Raw genomic sequence first — 23,575 nt, 5'->3', positions numbered from 1 at the left:
GGAGCACCCCCCCCCCCCCGGCAAAATAGCCAGCTGAGAACTAACCATGCTTGGCGGACACAAAAGTGTTGGGAGAGAAAAAGAATGGAAAAACCAGGGAGGAGGGGCAAATGGAATGAAATATCTTAGAAAAGGGCACAGCCGGCCAGCTGCCTGGAACCCTGAACAGGAGCACTCCATACTGCAACACTGGGGTGTTAGAAGGCTACAGTGTGTGTGTATGTGGGTCTGTTGTGGTGGTGGGAGAATGATATCGCTAACACGATGGGGTGAATCAGGAGATGTGGCTTCTGGATTTAACCAAGGGTCTCCTCCCTTTTCCTGGGGAGGAAAGCTATGGCCAACCTAGACAGCCTAGTAAGAAGCAGAGACATCACCTTGCCGACAAAGGTCCATATAATCAAAGCTATGGTTTTCCCAGTAGCAACGTATGGCTGTGAGAGCTGGACTATAAGGAAGGCTGAGCGCCGAAGAATCGATGCTTTCGAACTGTGGTGCTGGAGAAGACTCTTACGAGTCCTCTGGACTGCAAGGAGGTCAAATCAGTCCATCCTAAAGGAAATCAACCCTGAGTGCTCATTGGAAGGACAGATACTGAAGCTGAAGCTCAAATATTTTGGCCACCTAATGCGAAGAGAAAACTCCCTGGAAAAGACCCTGGTGCTGGGAAAGACTGAAGGCAAAAGGAGAAGGGGACGGCAGAGGATGAGATGGCTAGATAGCATCACCGATGCAATGAATATGAACTTGAGCACGCTCCGGGAGAGAGCGCAGGACAGGAAGGCCTGGCGTGCTATGGTCCATGGGGTCACCAAGAGTCGGACACGACTGAACGACTGAACAACTCCTTCTTTCCCCTGAATGGCCTTGGTCTGACGCGTCACATCGATCCGCACGCTCTCATGATGCACCCAGTCTGCGCTGCCCATCAAAACAATGGGTGAGCACAGGCACGTGTCGGTTCGGCTAGAAGCCCCAGGTCACCCAGTGCGCTTCATGGCCGAGTGGGGATTAGAAGCCAGATCTCCTGAGGCCAACACTCTGACCGCTACACCGCGTGGGTTCTCTCACTCGGCGCTTTCTGCTGAGCTGCGGGGGCTCCTTGATAAGACACCGAGCTCCGTGAGAGGAACGGGCTTGCCTGCAAGCTCCCCTTCCGGCTGTCAGGTTGAAAGGAGAGATTATGAAGCTCGTAGACTTTGCAGGCCGGGCTGGCGGGTGCGCTCTTGTTTCCCCTCCAGGGTTTGTGTACATGGGAAGGGTTGGGTTGAACGTCTCTATCAAGGCTCAAAATAAACATTACTTTAAACGATGTAGGTTGGGGGCATAGGGAGGATTTAACCCTTTTCCCTTGGTGCGGTCCTGATCCAGATCCCTCTGCCCCCATTTTGCAGTTTATACTACCAAAAAGGAGTCCCTTGGCACAGGAGAGGGACCGGATCAGCGTGGGCAAGGGGATTAAATACCCCTACGTCCCACGCTAGGATCCCAATCCAGATTAGGTTCCCTGTGTTTACTTTTGAGTAAAAAAAGGAGCGAGCCACACGTCTTTAGAGCAACATATGGATTGATTCGAAGTCATACTTCTCTGGAGCATCATTCATTCCAGAACAAAGACCTGTTTGTTTTGTTTTGTTTGTTTATTTATTTATTTATTTTATTTATTGCATTTATTGTTGTTGTTCAGTCGTGTCCAACTCTTCGTGACCCCATGGACCATAGCACGCCAGGCCTTCCTGTCCTGCGCTCTCTCCCGGAGCGTGCTCAAGTTCATATTCATTGCATCCGTGATGCTATCTAGCCATCTCATCCTCTGCCGTCCCCTTCTCCTTTTGCCTTCAGTCTTTCCCAGCATCAGGGTCTTTTCCAGGGAGTTTTCTCTTCGCATTAGGTGGCCAAAATATTGGAGCTTCAGCTTCATTATCTGTCCTTCCAATGAGCACTCAGGGTTGATTTCCTTTAGGATGGACTGATTTGACCTCCTTGCAGTCCAGGGGACTCGTAAGAGTCTTCTCCAGCACCACAGTTCGAAAGCATCAATTCTTCGGCGCTCAGCCTTCCTTATAGTCCAGCTCTCACAGCCATACATTACTACTGGGAAAACCATAGCTTTGATTAGACGGACCTTTGTCGGCAAGGTGATGTCTCTGCTTCTTACTATGCTGTCTAGGTTGGCCATAGCTTTCCTCCCAAGGAGCAAGCGTCTTTTAATTTCATGGCTACAGTCACCGTCTGCGGTGATCTTGGAGCCCAAGAAAGTAAAATCTGTCACTGCTTCCATTTCTTCCCCTTCTATATGCCAGGAAGTGATGGGGCCAGATGCCATGATCTTCATTTTTTTAATGTTGAGTTTCAAACCAGCTTTTGCACTCTCCTCTTTCACCCTCAACAAGAGGCTCTTTAGATCCTCTTCGCTTTCTGCCATTAGGGTGGTATCGTCTGCATATCGGAGGTTGTTGATAATTCTCCCATCAATCTTAATTCCGACCTCTGATTCATCCAACCCGGCATTTCTCATGATGTACTCTGCATATAAGTTAAATAAGCAGGGTGACAATATGCAGCCTTGTCGTACTCCTTTCCCAATTTTGAACCAATCGGTTGTTCCATGTCTGGTTCTTACTGTTGCTTCTTGACCCTTGTACAGGTTTCTCAGGAGACAGGTAAGGTGGTCTGGTACTCCCATCACTTTCAGAATTTGCCACAGTTTGTTGTGATCCACACAATCAAAGGCTTTAGCGTAGTCAATGAAGCAGAAATAGACGTTTTTCTGGAATTCTCTTGCTTTCTCCATGATGCAGCGAATGTTGGCGATTTGATCTCTAGTTCCTCTGCCTCTTCGAAACCCAGCTTGTACTTCCGGTAGTTCTCGGTTCGCATACTGCTGAAGCCTAGCTTGTAGGATTTTGAGCATCACCTTGGTGGCATGTGAAATGAGCGCAATTGTGCGGTAGTTTGAACACTCTTTGGCGTTGCCTTTCTTTGGAATTGGAATGTAAACTGACCTTTTCCAGTCTTGTGGCCACTGTTGAGTGTTCCAGATTTGTTGGCATATTGAATGCAGCACTTTAACAGCATCATCTTTTAGGATTTTAAATAGCTCGGCTGGAATACTGTCATCTCCGCTAGCTTTGTTGTTACTAATGCTTCCTAAGGCCCACTTGACTTCACTCTCTAGGATGTCCGGCTCAAGTTCAGTGACCGCACTATCATGGCTATCAGGGACATTCAGATCTTTCCTGTATAGTTCTTCTGTGTATGCTTGCCACCTCTTCTTAATCTCATCTGCTTCTGTTAGGTCCCTGCCTTCTTTGTCCTTGATCATGCCCGTCTTTGCACAAAAGGTTCCCTTGAGATCTCCAATTTTCTTGAAGAGATCTCTAGTCTTTCCCATTCTGTTGTTTTCCTCGATTTCTTTGCATTGTTCATTTAAGAAGGCCTTCTTGTCTCTCCTTGCTATTCTCTGGAACTCTGCATTCAGTTGGGTATATCTTCCCCTTTCTCCCTTGCTTTTCACTTCCCTTCTTTCCTCAGCTACTTGTAAAGCCTCCTCAGACAGCCACTTTGCTTTCTTGCATTTCTTTTTCTTTGGGATGGATTTCGTTGCTGCCTCCTGAACAATGTTACGGACCTCCGTCCATAGTTCCTCAGGCACTCTGTCTATCAGGTCTAATCCCTGAAATCTATTCCTCACCTCCACTGTATATTCATCAGGGATATGATTTAGGTCATACCTGAACGGTTTAGTGGTTTTCCCGACGTTCTTCAATTTCAGCTGAAATTTTGCAAGAAGCAGCTCATGATCTGAGCCACAGTCAGCTCCAGGTCTTGTTTTTACTGACTGTATGGAGCTTCTCCATCTTTGGCTGCAAAGGACATAATCAATCTGATTTCGATATTGACCATCTGGTAACGTCCATGTGTAGAGTCGCCTCTTGTGCTGTTGGAAAAGAGTGTTTGCTATGATCAGCATGTTCTCTTGGCAAAACTCTATTAGCCTTTGTCCTGCTTCATTTTGTACACCAAGGCCATGCCTGCCTGTTATCCCGGTGATTTCTTGACTTCCTACTTTAGCATTCCAATCCCCTATAATGAAGAGGACATCTTTTTTTGGTGTTAGTTCTAGAAGGTGTTGTAGGTCTTCATAGAACCGATCAACCTCAGCTTCTTCGGCCTCAGTGGTTGGGGCATAGACTTGAATTACTGTGATGTTGAATGGTTTGCCTTGGATTCGTACTGAGATCATTCTATCATTTTTAAGATTGTACCCCAGTACTGCTTTTCCCACCCTTTTGTTGACTATGAGTGCTACTCCATTTCTTCTAAGGGATTCTTGCCCACAGTAGTAGATATGATGGTCACCTGAATTAAATTCGCCCATGCCTGTCCATTTTAGTTCGCTGATTCCCAAGATGTCGAAGTTCAATCTTGCCATCTCATGTTTGACCACCTCCAGCTTACCTTGATTCATTGATCTGACATTCCAGGTTCCTAAACAATATTGTTCTTTACAGCGTCAGATTTTCTTTTCAGCACCAGACACATCCACAGCTGAGTGTCCTTTCGGCTTTGGCCCAGCCACTTCACTCTTTCTGTCGCTACTTGGAAATACCCTCTGCTCTTCCCCAGTAGTATATTGGACACCTTCCGACCTGAGGGACTCATCTTCCGGTGTCATCTCTTTTAGCCTTGTGTTACGTTCCATGGGGTTTTCTTGGCAAGAATACTGGAGTGGGTTGCCATTTCCTTCTCCAGTGGACCACATTTTGTCAGAACTCTCTGCCATGACCTGTCCGTCTTGGGTGGCCCTGCACGGCATAGCTTATGGCTTCACTGAGTTACACAAGCCCCTTCGCCACAACAAGGCAGTGATCCATGAAGGGGATTGCATTTATACCCCGCCTTTTTTCCTCTTGCAAGGAACCCAAGGCGGCTTACATTATCCTCCTCCTCTCCATTTTATCCTCACAACAACAACCCTGTGAGGTGGGTTGGGCTGAGAGTCTGTGACTGGCCCAAAGTCACCCAGTGAGCTTCCATGGCCAAGTGGGGACTAGAACCCGGATCTCCCAGCTCCTAGTCCAACACTCTTGCCACTACACCATACTGGCTCATACTGGCATACTGGCTTTAAAGAGAGTTGTTTCAAAACTCCCCTTGTTTTGGGGGGTAATGGCAGGTGCTCTAGTTATCATGAATAGGAATGTCGGAGATATCTGCAACAGAATCAAATGAGTTCAGATTTCCATGAATCCAACAGCGGGTTGGATTCTGCACTGGACCGGCTTTTCCAGAGTCGCACAGATTCAACAGACTTGCAGACCATTTTTTTTTCTTTTTAACTTCCTGGAATTTTACCCAATTCTATTCATAGTGAAATACGTATTTTTGAAAAACCACCGGCCAAAAATGTGCATTTCCCCCCCGTAGGCTAAAGCATGGAAATGCACACTGGGGGCGGGGGGGGGGGATTTGTACATTTTCGCAAGTGCGAATTAGCACAAATTCGGGAAATTGGAAAAAATCCGAGTAGATGACGGAACGAAAGGCATCCGACAAGCTGCAAAATGCCAACGGAACAGATCTGACAATATCCATACATCTCTTGTCCTGGATCAGTACCAGTCATAAGAAAACAACACGTGAAGCCGTCTTTCACTGAGAAGGCAAGGCTGCCATGAAGAGACCCGCTTTCTGGGCCATCGAGTTTGCATCCAGCAATGCAGGGGAAGCAATCGGGATTTGCAGAATCATTGGTGACTGTTTTAGTTCCACTTTTTTCAGCAGCATTCAAGAGAGTTGGGAGGGGGGTGATAGGGTGCCAGCCTAGTTCTGAAACATCTCAGACCTTCCTTGTTTGGATTCTCTTTTCTTCAGAAGCCGAGCCTACGCTCAAGCCTGATGGCAGGGGTTACATCTCCTCTCTGATCCTGGCGCTCTGTTCCCTTTGAACCACCTGGAGTCTTTCATCCCCCCCTTGAAGAGCGGCCCCTTTCTTCTCTCTTCTAAACATTTCAAAGTGTTAACTGATCATCTACAAAAAGCAAAAGTGGGGCTTGCTGAGACCTCAGCCTCAGCCCTACAAGGATTGTTTTATGTCCCAGTGTTTTTGGCCTAGGGAAGACTTTCTCCAGACCTGAAATAAGCTTTCTGATAACTTTCCATAAGGATCCGAGAACTTAGGTTTTTCCTGCACATGTGGAGACAGTCATACGTGGGTGGATACATGGATGTTTCGGGTTCTGGGGCCATCTGAAATGTTTCATGAAGATACAAAGCCCCCTAATATCAAGTCAGAGCATCAGAGCCATCCCTCTCAAAATTGCCTACTGCATCAGGTGTGGCAAGAAAGTAGATCTGCAGATGTTTGGGGCTTCAATTCCCAGCATTCCTGACCACTGACCATGCTGGCAGATGGTTCTGGGAACTGAAGTTGAAAATATCTGGAAATCTACCTTTGGCGCGTTCCTGTAACTGGCAGCGGCTGCCCAGAACACAGTGCATGGTCAAGCTATGGAACTTGATACCACAGGATGCAATGATGGCCACCAATTTGGATGGCTTTAAAAGGAGGTTGGACAAATTCCTGACAGGGAAGGGCTATCGATGGTTACTAGTCCTGATGGCTCTGTGCTATCTGCAGTATCAAAGGCAGCATGCCTTTGTATACCAGTCGCTGGGGAACATGGGCGGGAGGGTGCTGTTGCGCTCATGTCCTGCTTGTGGGTTCCTGGTCGGCAGCTGGTTGGCCACTGTGAGAACAGAATGCTGGACTAGATGGACCCTTGGTCTGATCCAGCATGGACCTTCTTATGTTTCTTTCTTTATTACATTTATATCCTGCCTTTTTTCCCCTTTAAGGAACCCAAGGTGGCATACATAATTCTCCTCCTCTCCATTTTAGCCTCACAACAACCTTGTGAAGTAGGTTGGGCTGAGCTTCCACGGCCGAGTGGGGACTAGAACCCAGATCTCCCGACTCCCAGTCCAACACTCTCGCCACTGCACCACACCGGCTCTCTTAACCGTTCCTAATTTCAGAAAAGAGTCATTCCCAGCCCTACTTGGAGATGCCGGGGATCAAACCAGGGACCTTCTGCATACAAAGCAGGGGCTCTACCACTGAGCCACGGCCACTCTTGGATGCGACAGAGCGCCTGGTGACAGAAAAGTCACGCGATGCTGCTGACGGTGCATTTCATCTGTACGTTATTTGGCAGGCACATACAGCCTCTGCTTACCTCTGCTTCTTTCTTCCTATGCGACGGCATTAGAGAACACTAGAAGCGATGCTTGCGTTTTTCAGATTTCCACCCCCTCCCCACTGCACCTCCTTCATGTATTTGTCGCTGGCTCCTTTAATCACACAGAACAACCAGATGCAGGATCCAATCATCACCAGGGGAACACTCCCTGGTGCCAAATCATCCCGCTTCTGAAAATTATGTATTCCCCTCCCCGCACTGTTCCTGGGCTGCACCCGCGCACTATGATTTACTGGAAATGAAATAACCTCACAATGCCCAATTTAAGAATCGGACACTGGTTCTGAATAATGACACACATTTACTACTGTGATAAAGCAATTGAATCCCCGCAGTTCATTTGCAACAGAGGGAAGGCTGCACTCGCCGAGCAGGGATTGATGAGTGGGGGATGCTAAAATGCTTTTTCTTGAGTACTTCCCCAGAGTGAAATACAGAGAATCCGGCCCCCACCCCCTATCCCGGGCGATAGTCAAAGGAGCATTTACTGTTTTGGTGGTGTGAAAGGTAAGGCGGCCTCGTGGAAAAGAGTCATTTTTTCAGTCTGTACTTCATTATAAAAAAAGGTAAAGGTGTCCCCAACCAGTCGTGTCTGACTCTAGGGTGCGGTGCTCATCCCCGTTTCTAAGCTGACGAGCCAGCGCTGTCCGAAGTCGCTTCCGTGGTCATGTGGCCGGCATGACTGAACACCGAGGTGCACGGAACGCTGTTACCTTTTACGCCGAAGCGGTACCTATTTATCGACTTGCAATTCCTTGCTTTCGAACTGCTAGGTTGGCAGGAGCTGGGACTGAAGACGGGAGCTCACTCCGTCACGCAGCACTCGGGTCTCGAACTGCTGACCTGCCGACCTTCCAGTCTGCGGTTCAGCGTCTTAACCACTAAGCCACCACTGCCCCTTGTACTTCATTATAAGCATGTCTATATCCCACCTGTCCTCCAAGATAGAACTCCAGCAAGAGACTCCCCAACGGCCTCCCCTCCAGGCCCTGACCAGGTCTGGTCTGGCGTGGCTTCAACAAGGTGCAGCATCATGTGCCTTCAGACCACACCCCGCCTCCTTCCAGAAATGAGCATTTCCGCTCATTTCGGGGATCCCTGGAAGCACTAAGCTGCTATTGCACCAGAGCTGGGGAACAGAACTGGAAGGGGAGGAACAAATTCGGCAGGGGGAGAAGCGCCCCGTTGGATTCTGGTCAACGGCAAGAAAGTGCCCTATAATTTATATTATAAATTTATAATCCCCTCCTTCCTCAAGAACCATTCTTTCGTCTATAGCAGACTTCCCTAACCTGCTCCCTCCAGATGTGTTGGACTACAATATCTGGAGGGTGCCAGTTGGGGAAGAATGATTTAAGTCTTATTGGGAAGGTTTGGTGGGGATTAGCCAAACTTGTATTGCATTCGGTTTGTAGGCATACAAGTTGGTGTGTGTGTGTGTGCTTGTTCTTAAAAAGCTACACGATTTCTAACTTATTGTTATTATCGCTGTTGCTGAATTAAAAGCTGGATCGGCACCCTCCCCCTCCTGACATCGTTAAGTTTTGGTTTAGAGCTGGAAAAAATCAATTTTCTCCCTGCCAGCAGGAACTGTAACAAACCCAGAGGACATGGCCTCTGTTTAGCTTTCAATTTCAGTTCTCAAAAAGAGTCTGTGTTACGCTGCTTAAATGAAAGATATGGGCATTAATTATGAAAGCTCAACTTTTTTTTTTTTAAGGGAAGCTTTTAACGAGAACTTGGAAAAGATCCATTCAGAAATGGGTATCCAAATCATTTCACCCATTTGGCCAGCCTGTACAGACATAATGGCAGAGGCCTGCGCTCAAGTGGAGATGGGCAAATGAGTGCTGTTCCATATCACCAGGACTCTCTGAACGTCCTCTCGCTGCTCATCCCATGCTCAATTTCTGTTCGCGATCACCGCGTGCTCTGGGCGAATGAGAAACTTGCGCAAATGGAGCGGCCATCGAATGGGAGATTTGCGCAAGTTTCCCCAAATTTGGACAACTATCCTCCACAGAGTAAAGCAGGGCCAATTCAGTTTACAGTGGAAATTGGTGCAAATTAAGACATTTGCGAAAATCGAACTTGGAATCACAAACAAATGCAAGCACGTGTTCGCCGACAGAAGACTATTTTCGGCGGACACATGCTTGCGCTCCTGCTCAGGTTCAGAGTTTCGAATGGGGCATGTTTTGCGAGAAAGAATGAAATCCTCATACATCCCTATGTACAATCTATTTGGGTGTCCCTGAAATCACATCAGGCTAGAGAACCTCTGTCTTATCCAGCAGTGAGCCCAGTTCAGCGCCCCTGAGACCTTGTTCACAGGAATAGTAATCCTGTCTTCCCATAAATGAGCTGTGTTCTGCTATTGCACATAGCCTGTTCACTCCTGCCGGTATGAAAGGCTAAGCAAGTCAGAAATGGCTGGCTTAGCATGCCGTCCAAACCAGGAATCCCAGCTTGTTGCTCCCAAGCAAGCCAGGATCCATAAGCCAAAAACAAACCTGGCTTTATAATCCTGGCTTGCAAGGGCGTAACAAGCCAGAACCCCTGGTCTGTGTACCCCCTCCTGCTAGCAGGAGGACCCAAGCAGGAGCAAACGGGCTGCATGCCCCAGCGCACAGCTCATCACAATAAACCCCAGAGCTGTGGTTTACCATTCCGTGAAAACGTGGCCTTACTGTATGGGGAAAACTGGACGAGACATTCAATCAAGGGTGTTGAACCCCTTTCTACCCAAGGGCTGATTCAATTTCGGAGATGTTCTCAGGAGCCGCATTGCGGTGCTAGGCAAATGTACCAAAACTACCAGCTTGTTTTTGCGTAAAGCTCTAATTGCTGGTAACTAAGCCTTGCGAGAGGCATTTCAGCCTTCTACAGTGGGGGACAGGACTCTGAAATGGTGAAATGCGTTAACGTATTTTACTGAGACCAGGTTTTGTTTGTTAAAATAGCGGCCACGGAGAAGGACACAGAGAGGGAGAATCAGGATTAGAACTGCGGCACTCCGGGAGAGGGAACCCTTGACTTTCCTGTTGCAGTCCTGACAAAAAGCACTCCCTACTCCTGAAGCTGTTCTCTCCCACCAGAAGCGGAAGATGCTCTTGGCACCAAGGGAAGCATCCCTCTCAGGGGGAACAGAAGCTTTGGGAGGCAGTTTTCGTGGCGGGGCAGCACAGCGGGGAAGGATTCACCTCCTCCCAGTGGCCCTGATCTCCCCTCCCCACCCCCCAAGGCTGTCATTTTAAAAATAGACTTGTTAAACGCATTCATGCATTTAGGGCACAGTCCTATGCATGTTTCAACAGGAAAAAGTCCTACAGCTCCCAGCATTCACTAGCTAGCCGCACCTTTAATGTATCATCAAATTTGGCTCTAGATCAGAGGTGGCCAGTTTCCATGGGTTGGGGGGACCTGCACCCCTCTCCTGACAAAACTGTTCCCACCGGCGGCAAATCTGCTGCCACCACAACAGTAGCAAAAAGCTAAGGATTTCAGAAGGAAACAGAAGAACCACGCTCCCGGCAGGCTTCCATGAGTGCACTTCTGCTTCCAAACAAGGTGTATGCTTCCCTCTGCACCTTGTTTTCTCCCAAAATTGCTGCTGCCGCTGCACCAAATCCCTCCAAAATGGCGGCGGGGGGGGGCGTGCATGGGGCCTGCACGTTGCCCACCCCTGCCCTAGGTTGTGACACCTAACTGCACATTTGCAGACATCCATACAGCCTTCCTAAGCAAGAGTGCACAACTTCAGAATCTGAGCAAGAGTGCACAACTTCAGAATCACCTTACTGGACCAGACCAAAGGGTCCATGTCACTCAGCATCCCATTGCCCACAGCAGGGCAACTAAATACTTCTGGAACCTGACAAGCAGGGCATGGATGCCATTGGCACCCCCCCCCCCGCCCAGTTTTCTGCTTCCAGCACCTGAAGCTTAGAGGGGTCCGGACTCTGAATGTGCAGCTTTCAATTAGCACCCCCGGGGCGCTTGTGATATACAAGCACTCGCCTCACACATTCTCTGTGGCACAGAATAAATGGGCATTTTGCGAGTACGGATCAGGTCTGCCCATTCAGAGCTGCTCCTCGACAGGAATAGGAATCTTTGAATGGCATAAAGGACAGAGATTTGAGATCGGCGAGTCTTTTGTCTGGAAGACTGGAAAAAAAGTGTGGATGTGTGTATTTACCTGCACTCTGAAGAAATTCCTTCCAGTTAAAAGAGGCATTGGGGGTGGTCAGAATTCCTAAAAACAAATAAACAAACCAATAATCATAACAAGCATTAAATCAGCGGTGGGCATCTTCGAGAGATCCAGGGGCTGCTTCTACCTGCCCCGCTGAAAAATATATGTAAAAAAATTTAAAATAAAATACAAAATCGGTGTCTGGAGTGGCTACGGAGCTCCCAAAGGGTTAAAAAAAAAAATTAAGCTGATTTTGACCCTTTTGATCAAAGGACCAAAAAAGCTTCAAAATGGCTGCTCTGGACCCACATTATTATTATTATTATTATTATTATTATTATTTTAAATTACAAGTTTTGGGTAGCGTGCATTACATCATCTGTGGCAATCCATAGCAGGCATATTGCACCAAGTTAAGCTGGATTCTTCTTTGTTTCTGGGTCTCTATTCCAAGTACTGGTGCTAGCCCTGTATCTCGCGGTGGGGATCTTGTTGGACTCCAACTCCCATCAGCCCCAGCCATTGCAGCCTGTGACAATGGGACCTGTAGTCCAATGTCTGGAGGGCCACAGTCCCCCCCCCCCCGCTATATACCACAAGCGAACTCATCTTTCAAGTATAGCTTGTTACGTACCCCAAAGGGAACCCTTCGGTAAGGGTAATACCTGATTCTTCTGAGCTGGGGGTGCCAAGGACTGAACCTGGGACCTTCTACATGCAAAGCATGCACTCTACCTGGGTTCTTCCCTTCACCATGTTGTCTACTAGCCACAGCCTGCCCTATGCCTTGGGGAAATTCAGACTACATTCATAAAAGTGAGATTTATACCCTCCCGTTTGTTCTGAGCATCTGATAGACCTCCGATTTTATTGTCGCTTAAAACCAGGACGTTGCATTTTCGGCTGTCGTTCCAGCTACTGACGAACCTATCCCCTGGATTATCTACTCTCTTTGTTATGCCTTTTACATGAGCAGCCATTGCAGCATCTCATAGCAAAACATCGCTCTGTAGGTTCAGATCTTGGTTGAAGAAATAGGAAACAAGCACTTACCTTGAGGTTGGATGTATATTTTGTTCCTGGCGTGAGGCTTGAAAATGAGAGAATAAGAAAGGTGGTGGTGGGGGGGAGAAACAGGGTAATTTAATTGTGCCCAGCAATGTAGGAGTGTCACAAAGTCATCTTGTTTTAGAGAATGCTGTTTCCAAGCCCTTTGCAGAGGGAGGTAAGGAACATGGCAGCAAACCAGTATGGTGTGGTGATAGAGTGCTGGACTGGGATTCAGGAGATCTGGGCCATGAAGCTCACTGGGTGGCTTTCGGCCAGTCACAGACTCTCAGCCCACCCTACCACACAGGGCTGTTGTGAGGCCAAAATGGAGAGGAGGATCATGTAAGCTGCCTTGGGTCCCTTGCAAAAGGGTGGGGGGAGACAAGATATAAATGAAATAAATAAATAAAATAAAATAAAATAAACTGTCCGTGTCCGACTGGCTGTCCTCCAGTTGTTTTGGACTATCATCCCCAGCCAGAACAGCCAATGGTCAGGGGTGATGGGAGGTGTAATCCAAAACATCTTAACAGCACCAGGCTGGGGAAGGCTATTTTAGAATGCTTGACTGCATGAAGGAATGCCCACGAGCAAAGCCGGTTGCATTTCATATAGGTTTTGCCCCTTTGAAAAAGCAGCGTTTTGAGCAAGGTCAGGAGCAGAGAGGGTCTGGAGGCCTGAAATGAGCTTTAATGAATATATACAGTAACCACCAACCAATTTTGTAATTTGACACAATTACCAGGTTGGCTCATAAGCAGACTTTAAAAAAAAAAATTATGGCATGCTGGTGACATTTTCAAGCATCCATTAGAGAGTGTGCATTGCGCGGGGGGGGGGATGCCTCCTTAGGAGGAGACTGTGGGGGTGGGAGGAGGGGGATGAAAAGAAACAAGAACAGATAATGAAGGCTGCAGGGTGGGGTTTTTTTTTTTTTTAAGGTTGCCAACAAAGAAGGTGCAATTTGTTTGGAAGACGAAGAATAATTGCAGAACAGCGTATTTATCTGGAGCAGGGCTTTTCAACTGTATCAAAATAAATTAAAGCCCTGCCTGCGATTGCTATCAAATAGAGTATTTATACAGAAGGGAACTCTCCCATACTCCAGAGCTCTCTAAACCAAACTTCCTCTTTACGCCTGACATATTTTTATAGCCACCACAGGTCCGCTGTTCTGCCAGTGGGTTGGTTCAGACACAATCGTACACTAGCATTTCCCAACCTGGAGTCACTGGATGTGGTGGGACTACAGTTCTCACCATCCCCAGCCAACACAGCCAAAGGTCAGGGATTATGGAAATTGTTGCCCAACTGCCTCTCAGGACCCAAAGTTGGGAAAGGGTGCTCTACAACTTGGTTTGGCGTTACTTGCATAAAGAGACACGCATGGCACCGAAATTTCTGAACTAGCTTTTGGATTCTCAGCAAACCATCATTTGCCACTGCACAATCACCCCAATTTGGGTTCCCATTTTGCGGGGTAAACTATGGTTTGGATGAACAATAGCAAAACACCCCATTCTTTAAAAAAAAAAAAAATCAGGGCTTTATGCCTTATTTTGGATTTAAATGGTTTTTATAATTATGTACTGGAAGCAACCCAAGGAGTTTTATGTTGTTAATAAATAAATAAGTGAGCAATAAGGATGGGATTTGAATGGAGGACTTCATGGTGCACGGCTCAAAGTCACTTCGCTACATTAGCCTCTGAATGGGGTGCCATAGATAATTTGGACTTCAACTCCTATAAGCCCCAGCCAGCATGGCCAACCGTCAGGGATGATGGGAGTCATAGGGGCTGTTCACACCACACGCTAACCCACACTCGGTGGCTGAGTGTGGGTTGTTCTGAATGGTGGATTGTTTGTTGAGCCGCAAGTTAGCATATTGTCTGAATGCACCACGTTTTCCACAGGGTGGGGTACTGTGTTGTCTGAACATGGCCAGGGTGGCTTGGCCTGAACAAGCCAAGAACAGACCACAGGTTCTCAAGGTGGCTTGTTCAAGAAAAGAAGCCACGCTACATGGTGAACAAACCACCCTGGCTACGTTCAGACATCACGCTAACCCACGGTTCAACAAACAACCCGCGGTTCAAAACAACCCGTGGTTCAAAACAACCCGTGGTTCAAAACCACCCGTGGTTCAAAACAACCCACGCTCAACCACTGATTGTGGGTTAGCATGTTGTTGGAGAATATGGGGCTGTTCACACATCTGGAGGCCACAGGGTTGCCCTCCCCTGCTCCAGGTGCCAATCATTATTTTAAACCTCGCACTTCTGCACACGCCCTCGTAAAAAACAAGGCGGGAGCAAGATCAGAACCCGATCCACATCGAGGACACTCGAGCTGACGTAGGACTGTGCCATTACGGTTCCGCCAGCCAATTTCCTATTAAGCTGAATAGGCTGGCAAAGCGAACAGTTGAGGAGGAATAGGGCTCCGTTATTATGGAAATTGAAACCGAAGGGATGCTGACGCAGCCAAGTTGCCACCGCTGCTCTTCACAAACCGAAACGGAGGGATACGACCACGTTACCACCCAGCCCCATTGATCAGGAGGCACCAGCAACTCTCGTGCTCGGATCTAACAATGGGGAAGGTTTATCCCAGGTTTATCCCTGCGTTATCTGCAACACAGCAGCCTTGATTTCCACATTCAGAGACAGCGTACCACTGAATACTAGGCTCGGACCACTCTGTCAGCTTCGATTAGGCTGGGCTAATCTGTCAATTTCAATTTGGCTGAGACAAAACTGTCCATTTCAGTTTCTCATTGTCCCGACTCCAGTTTGTTCCGTCACGTTTTCCATTATCAGTTTGGGACTTTAGAAAGAAAACGTCAGCTCGAAAAGCATATAGGCATTTTTGTGAGCACTTTACATCACACACGCACACATTTTAAGACACACATTAGTCCAATATCCAATTAGTCCAATATCCACTTTCTTTCTTTCTTTTTCGGCAAGCCATCTCCTGTGCAAACCTGATATGGAAAATGGGATGGAACGAACTGGACATGGGAAAACGAGAAACTTAAACTGACAGATTTGTCCCAGCCTAATCGAAATCGACAGATGTAGCCCAGCCTAATCGAAACTGACAGAGCAGTCCGAGCCTAATACTCAGCTGTGGAGGCTGGTCGGTCCACTGTCAGTGGGGCGGTAAATCCACTCCGGGTTTCAGTCGGAACCAGTCAGAACTCTAAAGGAGCTATCCAAGGTGCTCTGCTCTGGACAGCTCCTTGGGAGTTCTGACTGGTTCCGACTGAAAGCCAGAGTGGATTCACTGCCCCCTGACATTGGACCTTCCAGCCTCCACTGATTCAGTGGTATACTGACTCTAAACATAGAGGTTGAGGCTGTTCTGTGGTAGAACACCTGTTCAGCATGCACGACCAGGGCCGCAGCCTGGGGGTCATTTTAAACTCCCAGCTGTCCATGGAGGCTCAGGTGCTAGACGTGAGCCGGGCGGCGCTGTACCAACCCCATCTGATATGGCGGTTGCACCCCTACCACCCTAACCATCTGCTCCCATCAATAGTTCATGCCCTGGTCTCCTCTCACCTAGACTACTGTAATGCGCTCTACATCGGGTTACCCTTGAAGACAGTTCGGAAGCTGCAGCTGGTGCAGAATGCAGCGGCCCACCTGATTAAAGGCGGCCGTCGGCAAGATCATATCACTCCAGTGCTGAAGGAGTTGCACTGCTTACCAGTTGTTTTCCGGGCCCAGTTCAAGGTGTTGGCATTGACCTTTAAAACCCTATACGGTTCCCGCCCAGTCTATCTCAAGGAGCGCCTCCAGCAACACCAGGGATGCCGCTCAACGAGATCGGCCTCGGAAGGCCTTCTCTCTGTCCCATCAGCCAGGACAGCTAGGCTGGTGAGGACGAGGGAGAGGGCCTTTTCTGTGGTGGCCCCTACTTTGTGGAATTCCCTCCCTAGTGACTTCTGCCACGCTCCCTCTCTGATGAGCTGCCGACAGGCATTGAAAAGCTGGTTGTTCAGGCAGGCATTTGGGGTGGGTTAGGGTTTTTTTTTTTAGAACAACGTTGTTTCTGGATCATGTTGTATTTTGTGTTATTATTTGTTTGTTTGTTTGTTTATTTATTTCATGTCTATACTGCCCAATAGCCAAAGCTCTCTGTATTGTATTATTTGTATTGTACGCTGCCTAGAGTAGCTGGGTAGCCGGCCAGATGGGCGGCTAATACATCAAATAAATAAAAAGAAGGTCCCAGGTTCAGTTCTCGACACCTCCATTTTGAAGGATCAGCTGACGGAAAGACTCTTCCGTACTCGAGACCTTGGAGAATCACTACCAGTCAGAGCAATCACTGCTACAAAGAGTCTGACCTGGTCTAAGGTAGCTTCCCAGGTTCCCTCCCACACGATACAGGCTCCTTGGGGCAGAGATCTGTGTTTGGGGTTTGTTGTTGTTGTTGTGCAGGTTGTGTGTATTTGTGTGCGTATTTATGTTACTCTGTAAAACACCAGTACATTGATAGTGTGATAATCGATAAGGATCATGAATTATCCTGGCAAACAGCAAAGGAATAACCTGTGGAGGCCACCTTCTTCAATGGAACGGCTCCTGCGCCTTGCAAAAGCTGCGCTGCGGGCTGGAATCCAACGCCAGGACTTTTCCCCAGCATAGAAATGCTGTCATGGGAAGTGCTGGAGCGATTCCGTGTCTCTGCCTGTTTATCACAGAGGCGCCTGTTTATTAAAAAAAAGAAAGTGGCAACCCTAGAATAAAATGAAACTGCGTAGGCCAAGCGAGAGGAAGGTTGGGCAGTTGGCCACACTGAAAGCTTTCGCTCATCCTTACTTAGACGCCTAAAAGTTTTCCCTGATCCTTAAAAAACAAAACCCTCCCACCCTCCCCAAATGCAATCAAATTCTTGTTTTACAAGACTGCTTGGCAAGAGATGCTACCACAAATGCCAGCATTACATACCCAGTATGCTAGGGCGGTTTCCTTCATTGCCTTGGTGAAAGACACGGCAAACCTAGTGGCGATAAGAAGAAGGGGTTTAGATCATCCCTGCCACATTTCCCAAAAGCCCCATTTACTGTGAAGCCTTTGGTGCAACCCCTTTGTTTGTCCGTTTGTTTGTTTGGAATATTTTTAAACCACCCCCTCATCTATATCGGGGTGGGCAACAGAGTAGCCCACGGGCCGTATGCAGTCTCCGCTGCCCCCCCCACGAAAGTCACTTACCATTTCGAAGGGTGACATTCACGGTGGGGGGAGGCGCTCCATCCCTCCCCCCGAAATTCTCTCCGGCCGGCTCCGCGGCGATTCCGCGGAGCCGCCAGCCGGGGCCACCCGCAGCCGGACATCCGGCCGCTGGGCAGCCTGCAGGGACGCAAATGGCGGCTGCTGTAGCCACCATTTGTGTCCCTGTATTTTGCCGTGATAGGCTACATAAATATTTACGTAGCCTATCATGGCAAAAAAAAGGGAACGCAAATGGCGGCCGCCGTAGCCGCCGCCATTTGCGTTCCCTTTTTTTTGCCGTGATAGGCTGCGTAAATACTTACGCAGCCTATCACAGCTTCCGCAGGGACGCAAATGGCGTAAATAGCTTAAATAGCATAAATAGCAGGGACGCAAATGGCGTACGTATTTACATAGCCTATCACGGCTATAGTGATGAAGTGAATGGCGGCTGCGGCCGCGGCCACCATTCGCAAAGCAGCGCAAACGGCAGCAAGTAGGTGTCCCGATTCGCGCGCCTTTTGCGGGGCGGGGGGGGGGGCTTTGTTCCGCCACGGATTTCGGGGGGCCGAATGCACTGGCATTCAGCCTCATCGAGATCCATGGCGGAATTCTCTGACATCCCTACTTCAAAGGCCTTTTAATCCTTTTAGTTCTCTGTAGTCTCTACGGAGCACCCAAAGGATCAAAATTAGCTAATTTTTATCCTTTTGGCGCTCCAGTCCCCCCATTTTTTTTAATTAAAAAAAAAGCACAGCTAGGGTGAGTGGATGGCATGTAAGGGGAGAACATGGCCCCTCAAATTGCCCTCCCCGATCTATATGGATACCAGGGTGATATGCAAAGGGCATGACCCAGACTAATCACACCAAAAAAATACAATACAATAAGGACACAATCAAATAAAACAAATTTCAAAACAGTAAATGCAACAGACCAGTTAAATGGACCAACGCTGAAAATGCCTGGCCAAATAAATCAGATATTCCCCCTTCAGTCATTCCCCCCCACACACACCACCATCCACTACTGAGGTGAAGGCCTCAGCCTAGTCTTGAAGCAGAATGAGGTGGCAGAATGGACCACAGCAATACAGATATCATTACATTTGTTTATAAATGTATGAGTCGCCTTTCGGCCCAAATAGGATCCTCCAAGGCGAGCTACAATTAAAACTGAACATAATTTAAAAACTTTAAAAACTTTAAAAACAATGTAAAGACTTTAAAACAAAAATCGCCAAGAGCAAAATTTTGAACTCCACGGGCCTTATTTCTAAGTACATGTATATAGGACTGCATTGTTAAAATACTACGGTGGTCTTCTCCTCTGCATTCCACTCTACATGTTTGCTAGACAGGCGTTTTCGCCCATCTAGCTGGGGCTCTGTGGACTGGGAGGGAAGGAGGCTAGGGAGGTTGGAGGATTCTTCGTAAGTTGTCCCCCCAGTCCGCTCCCCTCCCCGCCCACAGAACCGCCCCCTTTCCCTCCTCTCCGAGGGTGCTGTTGCAATCTCGGAGAGGCAGCGGGTGCAGTTCTCTCCGTGCTGGCTGTGAGGGGGAGGAGGCGGGGAGCTCAGACTCCTGGCACTGTCTCTGTCCTCGGATCCAAGAATCCGAACTATCCTATGGCCCCCCAGATGCTGTCAGAGGGCGGGGGGCTAGGATCGCTCACTAGGAAGCCATGCAGAACAGAAAATTAACAGCTTGCCTAATGCTGAAGATAACTGATTGTGTGTGGGGTGGGGGACAGACACCATTTTTGAATGCTGCCCTGTCTAAGAAGATCTCAGCGCACCAGTCCTGCTGTGGAAGGGGTCAGGGAAGAGATCTCGAAGGGAATTCTGACAACTCGAGCCAAACGACAAATCCCCAGCTGCACAAGTCCAGGAGCGGCAGAGGTGAGGAAGGCTGACGTTCTCCCATCATTTTGAAATAGCCAATTCCTCGGCTATGGGCCTCTATTTGAAGTTTAATTGTCACCACCAATTCTGTCCATGCCCAAATCCGACAGCGACGAGGTTTTATCGGAAACTTAGCAAGAGGCGCACTTTCCCAGAGGCCCTGCGCTGCTCTAATTTCTTTTCCCACAAATTATATTTCCCAATCTACGACGTCGCCGAGTGGAAGGAAACAGGCCCTCCTGGGGGACTGGAGGGGGGTGGGGGTGGACAGTCCAGCGATGGACTGCCTAATTGGGAAACATAGCCTCAAGGAGAAACAGACTTCATTTTTAAAAAAGTTTGATTAAAAATCAAATAAAATAGCATGTTCCCTTATTTATTTATTTATTTATTTTTAAACAAGCTAGATATGTTTCTTCTTCTATTATTATTATTATTATTATTATTATTATTATTATTATTTTGATGGAGTCAGAGAGACCATTATGCAGGTGAAATCAAATCTACGATTCCATGGACTCTGTATGCTCAGGATGCTGCAAACAGTTATTTGTTTACTTATGGTATTTATATACCGTTTCATATCTGGAACAGATTTTGGAGCGGTGAACACAAGAAATAAAACAGTAAAAGAATAAAAAGATTAAAAACACCCCATTCAAATTATGCTTGTTTAAAAACACAATGCCAATAAAAACCGTGACTGCTCAATTAAGGAATGCCTCCTGGAAGAGTGCTGTTTTCAGGAGGTGCCAGAAACAATGCCGTGTTGGTGCCTGCCTGACCTCCAGAGGCAGGGAGTGCCAAAGAAAGGGGGCCACCACGCTGAAGGCTCTTCTCCTGGTGGACTCCAATCGGGCCATAGGTTCATGTGCAACCACCAGGAGCAAGCCCCGCAATGACCTCAGTGAGCGGGCAGGTTGGTAAGGAAGGAGGCGGTCTCTCAGGTATCCTGGTGCCAAGTTGTTTAGAGCTTTGTACACTAGTACTAAAATGTTAAACCTGGCCTGGTAGTGAATAAGCAGCCAGTGAGTCTAGTTCCCTCAGCAAAGGAGTTACATGCTGAAAAGGGGCAGCTCCCGACAAGACCGCTGCATTCTTGGGAGAATGATCCCAGTGCACTGGTAAAGCCCCTACTTTGCTTGCAGAAGGTTCCAGGTTCAATTCCCGGAGTCTCCAGGCAGGGCTGGGAAAAACCCCTCTGTGAAAATCTCTGTAAAAACCTGGAGAGCCACTGCCAGTCACTGTAGACCCGGGATATTGATCCTCAGGACTGTGGGCTAAATCTGCCCCGCCCCCACGGGTCCCAATTTAACCTCCTGGGGTTTCCCTGATAACCAAGTTTCCCCCGACCAGCATCATTTGGTAGCTTTCTGGCTTTGGCGTGGTTCTCCACCCCCGTTCTTAAAAGTCGAAATGTTTATCCTACGGCTTAGATATTGGCAGGGAGAGCTTTGAGCTAAAATACACCGGTGTCTGTTGGACACTTTTGTAGCCCACCCCCCCTTTAAACATTTATATTCCGCCCTGTATCATTAAGGTCTCAGGGTGGCGTACAGATAAAATCAATTCAAACGGTCTAAAATGACACATAATTTAAACAGCTAAAAAAGTATTAAACCATTAAACAAGCTAATGCCAATTAAAATCTAAGACAATAAAACTGTTAAAACAGTGTGCTACTTTAGGGAATGTATTTCGCTCTCAAAGGTTTTGGTGAAAAGCCATGTTTTTACTTGGCGGCAAAATGAAACCAATGTACGCGCCAATCGGGCCCCCAAGGGGAGGGCATTCCACAGCTGGGGTGCCACAGCAGAGAAGGCCCTGTCTTACGTCCCACTGTTGTGTATTGCTCACACTGGTGGGATGCAGAGGAGGGCTCTTCCAACGGATCTCTGTCCTCAGGCAGGCATATGCTCTATGGCTCCTCTATGAACCAAAAGTACTTCTTCTGAGGGATTTTTGCATTAAAACGTTTTGCATGAGCGCGAGAACCTGGCCCAAGATTTATTTTTATTCTTTAAATTTGCACCTACATGCACATACAAAAGGCAGCGTGGCATGCTTTTTGCCTTCAGCTCCCAGCCACCACTGTAACGCGCCTCCCGAAAGCTTCTCCAACACTGAATTTGGCCCACGGACAAAAGCGGTTCAATACCCCTGGAGTAGATGGTACTGAGTGAGACAGACCCATGCTCTGATTTTGCAAAAGACAGTTTCCTGTGTTTCTTTCAATGAGGGGAAACAAGGATTTGCCATAACAAAGGCAAGAAGTGACCAGTAAATGCAGAGTCTATGACAGCCTTTCCCAATCTGGGGCCCTCCAGACGTTCTGGATTACAACTCCCAGCATCCATGGCTGGCTGGGGCTGATGGGAGTTGAAGTCCCAAACATCTGGAGGGCAGTGGGATGGGAACAGTTGCTCTATGAACTGAAAGTACTTCTTCTGAGGGATTTTTGCATTAAAATGTTTTACATGAGTGCTAGAACCCGGTCCAGGATTTATTTTTATTCTTTAAATGTGCCCCCCAACACATACACACACAAAAGAGAGCGTGGCATGCTTGTCAGTCATTTCATTTCATTCATGGCTGGCTGGGGAATGCTGGGAATTGTAGGACTTCTTTCTATCTCAACATGCATAGGACTGTAGGACTATTTTCATCTCAACATGCATAGGACTGTAGGACTTTTTCTGTCTCAACATGCACAGGACTGTAGGACTATTTTCTGTCTCAACATGCACAGGACTGTAGGACTATTTTCTGTCTCAACATGCATAGGACAGTAGGACTTTTTATGTCTAAATATGCATAGGGCTGTAGGATGTTTTTCTGTCTCAACATGCATACGACTGTAGGACCTTTTTCTGTCTAAACATGCATAGGACTGTGCCCAAAAGGGACCCTTCTCAGCAGTCTGGCCTAGGGCCTGTGCTTTGATCTGTAGAACAGGAAAAAAGTTTATTAAGTGGTCCGTCAAGGCCACCAGCAATTTTTAAATGGCGAGGGTGGGGGGAGTTTGAGAACCAGTGCACTACCTGGCTTCGTCAAGTACTGTCCTCATCACCTGAACCTTCTCATCACACTTGACGTCTTCGTTGATATCGGTCCCACCAAAGATGATTCCAAAAGGAATCCTGCAGCCTGCAAAACATGAAGGACCCAAGATCTAGTTGTCGTTGACACAGCTTGTCTCTCCTGAATCAGCAAACGGATTTACAGTTTAGCGCACCTCGCCTTTCCACATTCAGGACCCAAGCTAATGTCACAACCAGACACAAGCAGCCGCAGTTCTGTACGCCAGCCTTCTCCAACTCTGTGCCCTCCAGATTTTGGGGACTTCAATCCCCATCAGCCTCAGCTGGCATGGCCAATGGTCAGGTATGATGAGAGTTGTAGTCCAGCAATATGTGGGATTCCAGGTTCCCCTATGCTGGCTGGGGAATGCTGGGAATTGTAGGACTTTTTTCTGTCTAAAGAAAAGGCCAATGGTTAGGAAGGGGGGGGGCATTGTAGTCCAAAACATCTGGAGGGCACCAGGCTGAGAAAGGCTGCTGTACCCACTTACCTAGGAGCAAACTCCATTGAATTCAATGGGACTTACGTCTGAGTACACACACCCACACACACAGGCTGGCACTGAAACTACACAGCAGAAAGAAGCAATCATTGTAATAACAAGGAAAAACAGCACATGTGATTAAAGAAGAGCAGAGAAGAACAAAAGTAGTCACCAAATTCAAGCCAACTGAAAAGCCCCACAGAGGAAAAGGAAAGAGCAACTCAACTCACAGGCAACGGACGTTCTCATCATTTCATGGCCAACCTGCAAGACTTTTAAAATTGTGTTTTCCCCAGGCTTGATCGTTTCGGTCTGAAGTCATTTTAACTTAGAAAAAGGGTGAGTAATGGTGCATGTGAGAGAGGTG

At 47.8% G+C, this 23,575-nt stretch overlaps 1 protein-coding gene across 1 annotated transcript in view; it reads right to left on the bottom strand.

The window, feature by feature from the left end:
• Nucleotides 1-23,575, bottom strand: part of GLT1D1 (glycosyltransferase 1 domain containing 1) — a 73,898-nt gene that overhangs the window by 41,099 nt on the left and 9,224 nt on the right. The window contains exons 3-6 of the mRNA XM_084819700.1: nt 22,685-22,790; nt 17,477-17,528; nt 12,517-12,553; nt 11,467-11,523 (exon numbers count right to left, since the gene is read on the bottom strand). Coding sequence (XP_084675826.1) covers nt 11,467-11,523; nt 12,517-12,553; nt 17,477-17,528; nt 22,685-22,790 — 252 coding nt within the window. The remainder of the gene's footprint in view (nt 1-11,466; nt 11,524-12,516; nt 12,554-17,476; nt 17,529-22,684; nt 22,791-23,575) is intronic.

Source organism: Heloderma suspectum, chromosome 13 (genome assembly GCF_057233095.1).
Source record: "Heloderma suspectum isolate Gila_16-S chromosome 13, 16-S_ref, whole genome shotgun sequence".
NCBI classification, from domain to species: Eukaryota; Metazoa; Chordata; class Lepidosauria; order Squamata; family Helodermatidae; genus Heloderma; species Heloderma suspectum.
Note: the sequence above shows the minus strand (reverse complement) of the source record. Positions and strands in the feature narration are given on the sequence as shown.